The sequence below is a fragment of the Haliotis asinina genome, chromosome 7 (genome assembly GCF_037392515.1).
Source record: "Haliotis asinina isolate JCU_RB_2024 chromosome 7, JCU_Hal_asi_v2, whole genome shotgun sequence".
In the NCBI taxonomy this organism is placed as follows: Eukaryota; Metazoa; Mollusca; class Gastropoda; order Lepetellida; family Haliotidae; genus Haliotis; species Haliotis asinina.
Genome location: NC_090286.1, coordinates 36,860,037 through 36,870,251, shown reverse-complemented (window position 1 = coordinate 36,870,251; position 10,215 = coordinate 36,860,037). Strand labels below are relative to the sequence as shown.

At 37.6% G+C, this 10,215-nt stretch overlaps 2 protein-coding genes across 2 annotated transcripts; one reads left to right on the top strand and one right to left on the bottom strand.

The window, feature by feature from the left end:
- On the top strand, positions 1 to 6,932 carry LOC137291531 (GTP:AMP phosphotransferase AK3, mitochondrial-like). Its single transcript, XM_067822899.1, has 5 exons — positions 1 to 182; positions 557 to 676; positions 1,541 to 1,713; positions 2,528 to 2,646; positions 3,183 to 6,932. The coding sequence occupies exons 1-5, from the start codon at positions 38 to 40 to the stop codon at positions 3,295 to 3,297; spliced, it is 672 nt and encodes a 223-aa protein (XP_067679000.1). The 5' UTR covers positions 1 to 37; the 3' UTR covers positions 3,298 to 6,932.
- Positions 6,933 to 7,541: 609 nt separating this feature from the next.
- Positions 7,542 to 9,741, bottom strand: LOC137291530 (serine/threonine-protein phosphatase 6 regulatory ankyrin repeat subunit C-like). Its single transcript, XM_067822898.1, has 2 exons — positions 9,492 to 9,741; positions 7,542 to 8,889 (listed from the first exon to the last, which is right to left on the bottom strand). Exons 1-2 carry the CDS (start codon positions 9,569 to 9,571, stop codon positions 7,692 to 7,694), a joined length of 1,278 nt encoding a protein of 425 aa, XP_067678999.1. The 5' UTR covers positions 9,572 to 9,741; the 3' UTR covers positions 7,542 to 7,691.
- Between the last annotated feature and the right edge of the window lie 474 nt (positions 9,742 to 10,215).

Here is a 10,215-nt window from a genome sequence, read left to right as displayed (position 1 = left end):
TCTTGGACAACATAAACTTCCGGTTCAAGGATTCGACATGATATCAAAACTTCTCAGGGTGATCATAATGGGCCCTCCTGGCTCGGGAAAGGGCACCATATCACAGAGAATCGTGAAAGACTTTGGCATGAAACATTTATCCAGCGGCGATCTTCTGAGAAAGCAAATCATGGGACGGACAGGTTCTGTCATATGTCTGAGTCAGAAACTCGATCAGGGAATAATATCGCTTACGATTAGGGCACAAGAAGTTCTGTTTTCAGTATAGTTTATGATCGACACTGTATTTTAAGGGCAGATCATGAGAGTGAAGTCGCATACAGCTTCCAAACGAAAGTTTAGCATGACTATTATGCCATGTTTCTTACCAACTTAGGAATTTGTGGAAGACCTGGAGCAGGATTGTTGGTCTCTGAATATAAAGGGGTACACCACTGTGAGCCTTGCTGGTTTTATCTTTACTTAAACATATCAAGTATTCTTATATGAAATGACATCATATCTTAATAGTCACTGAACACTAGCTGTAATATATGAAAAATGACATTTGTTTCAGCTGCTGGGATTGAAGCCAAGAAATACATTGATCAAGGTCAGCTGGTTCCTGACCTCACAATGGTCAATCTTATCTCTAACGAGCTGGCTAAGATAGATGGTTACAGCTGGCTGCTAGATGGTGAGCATGTATATTCGAGAAAGACAAGATAGGAGGATTGGAATGAGTGAATGCTTTTTGCCTGAATTAGGGCTAGGCATATGATTAAATTTTAACTGAAATTTGGTTTAGTTTGAAAGTATGAAGAAAGGAAATGAAGAACTGGTAATGTATTAATCCAAGATTACAAAGCCTGAATGCCAACTTTGCCAGATTCATTGCTGTTCAAATATTAGACTTTGTGAAATACAAGACAGTGATTATGGAAAATGTGATCATGCACAGGTGTACCTGTGCATTTAACGTAGGACTACCTCATCTCTCCATTGAAATAGTTTGGTTCAGTAAGAAAGCGTATTCTTAAACTTAAGAAACTACTGCTTGGCATGTATTAGATGAGCCACGGCCTGACAAATTTACAATAATGGAAACTCACTCCAGAATATTCCACATTTGAAACAAGAGGGAAACAGGTTGTCATCTAAATATTGAAAAGTTCAATTTCCTCGTGTGAATCATGTTATGATGGTGTTTTGGTGAACTATAATGTTCTACAGGATACATGTTAAACAGTAGCGATATTGATATCACACCATGGTCAGCGTGTATTGCACATGCTTAACCCTTAATCTACCTCATGTACCTGTAGCAACCACATGTAATTGTCTGGATTCCCTGCCCCGCCGACTTGTCACAAACACGTTTACTGCGCAGCCTAATACGTGTAAAGGAGTAGGAAGGGCTATGTACAAGTACATTATGCCAGTGTGGGGAATCAGGCTAGAGCTTCTGATAGGACAGTTGAAAAGTTTTGTCACAAGGCTGCTCCTTGTCATAGGTGATAACAATGAGCTCAAGTGCATTCTTTGTGTTTTCATGTTGCAGGGTTTCCACGGACAGTAGTTCAGGCCAAAGAACTATTAGAACGAGGCCCTATTGATTCTGTTATCAATCTTAATGTACCCTTTGAAGTCATTATTGACCGTATAAAGGGTCGATGGACACATGAAGCCAGCGGTCGCATCTACCATACAGAGTTCAACCCTCCCAACAAAGAGGTACACAAAGTTAGACACTGCATCAATAATGTCATAATGGATACTTCCAGTGGGAAGCTTTTTGACCAGTCAGGATGCTGCTCTACTTAATTCATAAATTCTGTATTGTCTCATAACTGTATAATAGGAAGAGAAAATGATATAATATTTATAATAATAGTAGTCATCATTACCAGTTTGTAAGTAGACTAAGAGCTAGTCTCTGAAATGAACATATTGTACTGAAAAACGTTCATAGTGAAAAAAAATAATATAATAAAATGGAGCCCCAGAGACTTTCTTCATTTTCAACCTGAAGCTATGGAAATCTAGACTTGCCACATTTTCTAGACTTGCGTGGGCTTTCTTGGATATTTATACTTCAGGGTCTGTACTACAGACTAGTTTGTAAGTTACACAATCAAATTAGGTTTTTAAGGTATACATGATGACAAAAAACTATTATTAGTGGTTAAAGAGTTCACTCCTGAATCCCAAAACCTGGGTTTGATTCCCTGTAGAGGTTCTATGTGTAAAGACCATTCCTGGTGTCGACAACTATGATATTTCTTCAATTTCACTAAAAGCTGCATATTACCCTACCCACTAACTCTTAGTTTACCTTGTCAAAACTGAAAAATGGGTTTTCTGTTCTTGGTTGATAATTAAGGTCAAGAAATAATACAGTGCATACAAGAGGCACAGTTTACTGGAACCAAATTTTCTGTGAACATTCATGGCCGTATTGTTGTCCGTTTATTGCAGGTTGTTGGATTAGAACTAGTAGTGTCACTTGCAGAGTTGTGTCCCTTAGTCTAGACTAAATCTCTTGCAGGGTATTGATGATGTCACAGGAGAGCCCCTGATTCAGAGAGACGATGACAGACCTGAGACAGTGAGAAAGAGATTAGAGGGGTATCAACTCTCCACCCAACCAGTACTACAATTCTTCGAGTAAGACTACTTCAGAGGAGTTCATTATTCATCAAATAGTATCATAGTAGCATTCAGTAAATCATGATATGGTTCTATTCTTAAGTTCAGAGCTGAAGGAAGGAACAGTGGTCAAAAAGGATGGCCCAATGGTTAAAGCATCCAGGCATCCTGCCAAGACTGGTTCCAACTCAGGAGCATTGTGGGAACTTCATTCCTGGTGTTCCCCGCTGTTCGTTGCTGCAATAGTGTTAGAAGTGACATAAAACATCACTCATTTATTTCATATATTACATCAAAACTGTTTGCGTGCAAAAGATTAAATGCCCAGTCACAAAGTGGGAGGTTATGTATAGAATTGGTGGTTTAAGATATGTAAAAATGGGATTTTGCACAGATTTGACTTATGTTTATGACTGAACCTATGATGAGACTGAATCATGTTTTACATGATGTCACCAGTGGGATGCCAAAAGGTCATACATGGCTCTTCAGTAGATATACTGAGTTAAAATTATTACGTCAGCAGTCCACTGATCTGAATCTTTCTTTTTCAGTGACAAGAAACTACTGAAGGTGTTTACAGGGAAGTATTCTAATGAGTTGTGGCCCCTGGTTCATGACTATCTGTCAACTAAGATAACACCAGTGCAGTACACAAGCTACAAATAACAACAACCGTCTCCATGACGGTGTGGTGCTAATGTATCAATATGTATCAATGTGTCAAATGTTCAACGGTGTCTGATATCGCAAAGGAATGTTTCAAAAAATGAAATGCATTCTAGAAAGATATATTGTGAATGCACAGAGAAAGTGTAATCCCAAATATAGCATGTGTTACAAAGACATGCTGTGTAGGGTACTTTAATAGGTCAGTTATTTTTAGATTATACAAGATGATCAGTTGCTAATTTATAAAATATCTCCCCCACATGAATGAATATTGCGACTGAGATCTTGGTGAAATATAAGTACATGTGATAGTTTATTGAAAAGTCAATTAACACTCATAATATAGCTTAATATTGTTGAGTGCAGCATTAAACAACAAACAATCAATCAAAAGACAACAAACATCAGACAATAGCAGATTTCATCAAACAACATAGACATATCTTGAAAGGCATTTTCACTAATAGAGACTGGTACCTCTAATCCAGTCTATGAGAGAATATGGCATGTGTCTTATATTTGGAGGAGCTTATTTTTAGCCTCTTGTAATATTTTAACATTGATCTTGTGAAGAATACATCTGGAGATAACTGACAGATTTTAAAGGTGTTCTAGAAATTGTTCCTCCCAGGTTAACTGTACCTGGGTTTATGTTTTACTATACAAGATATTTTATATAATTCATTTTTATACAGAACTGTGTTGTTAATATATTATTACCTACCACTGATGTTAATCAGACAAAGTAATCAAATCTGTCAAACATACAAATTAATGGCATTGATTGTGTACACATATTATTAGAATCAAACCAAAATCAGTATTGTGTTATCCCAGAAATCAGCTGTTGATCAGCTGTGTTGCTTCTCTGAAGTTGCATGTGTTGTGTTTAGCTTACTTGGACTGTAGTGTAGGGTTTTCTGCATTCTGTTATTCATCTATCACCTAGACGTTAATGGTCATGATTTGTAATTTATGTAATCATGTGTAATTTGGTCTTAAGAAAATATTTTTTAACTGTAAATCTATACTGGATGTAATTGTCAAGGCCATTTTACTACTGCAATTATATTTGTGCTTGTGTGAATGTGGACATCCTGGATCGCTGGACCTAGATTTTCGAAGCTCTCTATCACTAAGATAGTCGTAAGTCCCATACGATTATCATAGCACTAAGAGAGCTTCAAAAATCTAGCCCTTTGTTTTTTCATCCATCTGTCAAAATCACTAAAAGATACATGGCTCAAAAACTCAACATTTATCTGGTTCATCTTGTATCTGAAAAACAAGAAGCTCAAAATATCATAGTATCCCTTCTAATTCAGCTTTCTGACTCAAGATGTATCTATTACCTCCTGTTTTGAATGAGCTTAATAATAATTCATCCAATTCAGAACCTAAAGCTTATTCAAAGTGCTACGTTTACCTACATTGTCGATTTTAATTATCTTAACAGCTGTAACAAATTTGCATCCTCAATGGATACAAATTGAAAATCGAGGCAAATGATTTCTATCATCTACACTCCGTCTCTGTGACAAATCCATGATAATTGTACCTGTATATAACCTGCTATTCATGTCAGACATATTGAAGTGTAATGTGTTGGTGATTGTTGAAAACAATTCATATAAACTTTGCTAAGTGAGATCATGCAATCAATCAATACGCTGATGACAGTAATGATCAATAACCGGTGATGTAAAGATAAGCTAAAGACTTAAAGATATTGTTCTGCTTTTCGGTGAGGTAAGATGTTCGTGTCCCCATGTGTGTCTCTGTATGTGAAATCATTCTGTTGCAATAATGATTTATCCCACTGCATTACACCTCCATGGGTGAGAGTGTTTGGAATAGAGAATTAAGATAAATATGGCCTTCTTTGAGAGACATCTTAGAAGTTGTAAAGATGAAGGAAAACCAACATGTATGGATTGTAAATGAGTGCACTTGATTAATAACAGTGTTAGTAACTATGCTGAAACATCACACTCATTTCAGTGAAGAAGTTGACTATCCATAGAACTTGGTTTTCCTTCAAATATGGCCTTGTCTTAATCTTAGTGTTAGAGGTCTATGACATGTTTAGATTGAGATAAACTGCTCAAAACAAGTTAAAGAACACCAATGATTTGAGTGAGTGGTTAAACATTTTCCTCTATCATGGCATGTCAGTTCAATGAGGGAAGAAAATATGCAAATATGCAAGTGAACTGTAACAGGCTTAGCATTAAGCACAGAAACCGTGCCTCAGTGTCTCAAGTGTGCTATTGAGAAAAAGAGTAGGACTTAGTGTACAAAGTATAACTCAGTATCTGTCAGTATGATGATTATGATGTCATTGTCATGTACAACTTAATTTTTTAAAGGGATATGTGTATCTTTCCATGATACGTAAACTTATTCTCGTAACATGTAAAGTGTAATATTGGAATAGAATGACATGATTATCCCTACCAAACGTTCAGTGGTATATTATTACATGTATTAATATTATTATTATTATGCACATTTGTTATACCAATGTCATTGTTTCATACAAGTTCATTTGTGATACTGACAATCATGTGTGTATTTTAATTGTTGAAAGGTGCTCAAGTAAATTTCTTTTGAAAAATTTATTTTGCAATAATCATGCGTAAATGTTTCTAAATTGCTCAGTAATTGGACCAGTTTGTTGTTTCTTTTCCAATATTAAGTTTCAGATTTTAACCTAAGTTTACACACTGAGAAGTTATTGTTGATGCAGTATGTGTATTAAGTCACAGAAACTGCATGGCAGTGTTTTAGCATTTCATATGTTACTGCAGCCTGTACATCAGGGTTGTTTACATACTTGATCCAGTTAAGCATTTGATTGTATGGTTGTTTTAAGTGGTTGTTAGAACACATCAGGAGAAGACACCCATAAGGATACCTCACTTTCATTTGTTTATTGTGTGCCATTGTGTTTTTATGATTTATCTTTTTAAATGTACTTTGTTGATAGTTATATTCAACTGAAAAGTGTGTTTGCAAATTAAATCAGAGCTGACCACTTTTCAACCCAAGGGTGACAGACCCATCCACAGGCAATGGGGTAACTTCTTCGACTGGCATTTAGAGGTTGAGGTGATTAACGACAAGGGGAGTTTTGTGTTTGATCCCTTGTGTCATTACTTGCTTGATAGTAGCCCCAATGAAATGTTGTGCATATTACAGACATTGTATATCCATAGAGCTCTCTTTGTTGTTCAGACAATGGGGTAGCCTGGTTCAGGAGATGCACACCAAATGAGTCTGTAATCCATGAAGACGGCTTTTATAGTAATATGAAAATATGGATGTCTGACAGCAGTAATACTTGTTTCACACTGCCGAGAAAGAATAAAAATGGCTTCTATGTATTAATTACCCATGAAATACCTACAATATCTGAATCATGTTAACACAACATTTGCTCATTAACCATGTAAGAGACCGTTTGGTTGTACCTTTAGTGTTGAAACAACCAGTCACATGAACATGTCATGTTATGAATGTATATACTACCTGGACGCATAAACCTGTTTGAAAGAATATATTATTCAGAAAATGGCATCCTTCAAATATAAGTGTTGATTTTATAATGGAAATAAATGATTTTACACCAAGAATACAAGCATTCTTGATTTTTTAACTAATGACCCAACATAGATTAATCGCTGACAAAACTGAAGAAAATGCCAAGAACAGAAAAGAAGTTAGTATGTGAAAGACTTTTCCTGATGAAATACCAGGGTTTTACTCGGACTTAACAAACATTGACACAGTTCACTGTTTCGAGGGAGGAGTGCAGAGAAAGGGACAACCAGGTGTTCGAGAAACAGATGTACAAGCGCTGACAGAGTTATTTATTCATTAACCTGTGCTGTGTCATCTGCATCCTTTCTCATACACCAGGCTGTCCCTTTCTCTGCACTCCTCCCACGTAGCAAATAGTGAAAGGAGTCAATATTTTAATGATAGATTGATAAACAGCTTTTTTTCATTCTTAATAAAAACATTCAGTAAAGAACCTCAAAGAGTTGGTATGATGTTTGATTACAATCAGCATTCCATTGAGTATTTTATGCATTTTAGTTTTCAAGTGAGACTGCTGTTCATCGGTCCGCTTTTGAACCAAACGGGCCATAATACCAAACAAACTGGAATATGTAAAATTTGGAACTAAGTATGGGTTCTCAAGCAAATCATCTCTAATAAAGTTAATACCACTATTCGACCTGATAAATGACATATTTATTTTCAATTGATAAATACATCAGGGGAAGTTCAGATAACTTTCCCTCTCCTGATGATCATTCATTTAGCATCAAACTTATCACAAAGAGTAAACTTGGCAAATGTGTAAAAATCCTTTTGAGTTCACATCATCCATCCTCAAAGTCAAATGCCTTAAAACAAATGAGTTCCTTTAATCTGGACGGCAGAGGCAAGTCATGTACAAGTTGATCAATGTTGTCACCAAGATATCTCCTCAAAAACAAGCATGTGATTTCCCGGAGAGTCCTGGGATTTTGGGCCATATAGAGGAGGGTTTCTGCTATCTTAGTGTCTTTGATTGCTGCTGGCACTGTGTTGTAGTGGAGCCAGTTTTCCCGCGACACTTCATACCCTCCATCAAGCATCATCTGCAGGAGTTGCTCCTCCCCCCTTACTGCAGCAAGGTATAGTGGAGTCTGTTTTGCATAGTTCTCAGTGCACATGTCCACATTTTTTTCAATCAGGAACTGGGCAATAGTCTGTTTGTTGTAGTACACTGCCAAATGGAAAGCTGTGAACCCATTGATGTTTTTCTCACCAGAACGAACACCTCTTTTGTAGATCATTTTAACAATATCAATATGGCCGCTACTAACAGCAATATGGAGGCAGTTTTCGTCGTCATTTGTGGTTTGATGTATGGAACCACCAGCGTCAAGTAATGTCTCAACAACATTCTCATAGCCATAACACACTGCTGTATGAAGTGCAGTCCATCCATCTTTGTCTGCACGGTTTACATCAGCACCGTTCGCAATTAATAACTTGCACACGTCATCATGTCCTAAGCACGTGGCTGCATGCATTGGCGTGAAGCCATCAATCTGGGCAATGTTGACACATGCACCTGCAGAAAGAAGATATTCCACCAGGTCAAGGTGACCATATGTTGAAACCCAATGGAGTGGTGTACGATGATCACTGTCACGGCTGTTGATGTCGACACCTCGGCGAACAAGTCTCCTCACAACCTCCAGATGACCTTTTGACGCTGCCATGTGGATCGGTTGTCTAAACCACATATGATCAGATAGGTCTGGTTGAAGGGGGTCACACTTGTACTGCAACAGTAGGTCAACAATGTCCTCAAACCCGGCAGTGGCAGCCTGGCATATTGGGTTCTGTCCATCGTACACAAAGTTGGGGGATGTGTCTTTAGTCCGTAACCACATTTGCACTGTATCAATGTCATTGTTGTTGATAGCTGTCAGCAGGGTGATCCAGTCTTGACATACAGCTGTGCCGGTTGATATGACAACAGGTAGGTTGCTTACACTCATTTTCTTCAATTCCACCAGACGTAAACTGCAAGAAACAGAGACCAATTAGTCCATTAGATGCACCATACATGGAACAAAAATGGCAATGTCACTGTGCCCCTGATGGATGACAATTTTCAATGTCAAGATATTGCAATAAGTGTCTCATAACTGGGACAATGTCACTATGTATTTTGAGTAAAGATAAGAAAAGTGGAAATATACAATATCCTTGTGCAATGGGTTTTATACACTTATAAGAGACACTTATGTCTCCGTAATTAATAAATGGTAACTTTATCCAAAATACAATCTTATACAATTTACAGTATCTGCGTGACACCTCGTTACAACTCGGTTGAGCATATCCGAGAGGTGCAGTGTTGCCCATCGCGATCTGGGTAATGGTTTGACTGTATAGGACTGCATCGCGGTTCTGATCTCGACTGACTCGAGAGTCGAGTGAGTACTGCCTTCCGAAACCATATGAATACATGTACATCGATCTCTAACAGAAAAGACGACTAACAAAAGCACTGGTTGCCACCGAGTCACCCCGCCAGGATGGCGTGCGCTGTATGCCTTAATAGGTCGTTGTGACATAGCTGAAATATCGCTGACTGGCGTAAAACAATATGATTCACTCACCAGTACCATATGTACAGATGTTGGCTTTTCAAGATGTCGCGGTGTAACTTTGATAGATTAGTTACGCGAAAAGTTAGCATTGCTTTCCATGAAGCAAACGTCTACTTGTGCCATTGCAATCCCACTATAAACCTATGTACTAAACTTAACGTCAACGCTGTCACCAGCTGATTCAAGAAAAACATATCCGATCATAAGTGACGAGGCGGCCATTTTTAGCTTGCAAAGGGAAGCAATCGCACATTAAACTGGTTCCAGTGTTGGGACGCATCACAATTTGCGTTCTTTACAAAGGCGAGAACCCAGTTGAATAGAACCATGGAAATATTCAGTATTTTGCATACGCTTTGATGATCATCAGTCATTCTTCTTTCCGTTACTTACAAATGACCGGTAGGTCAGACATGTGCTTGCCTTTTTGCCAACACCTGGTGTCACCACTAGTTTTTAGTGATCCATTCTTACACTTTTCACAGCTATTTTCCCTTGACAGACTGTGTATTATTTAACGATGACCCCGCCACTCATGAATATTAGTTAATTAACACACTTAAGTACACTTAAGGGTTCTACAGGTGTCCTGGATCTTTCATGATGATCTATTGTTACTAGTTTCCAACCTATCTATTTTTTCAAGACAAAGATATTTAGCTGACTTTTACAAATGATAGTATAATTATTTGAGTCTTTCAAATTAGATAAGTTACCAAAACAGTAGTTTATT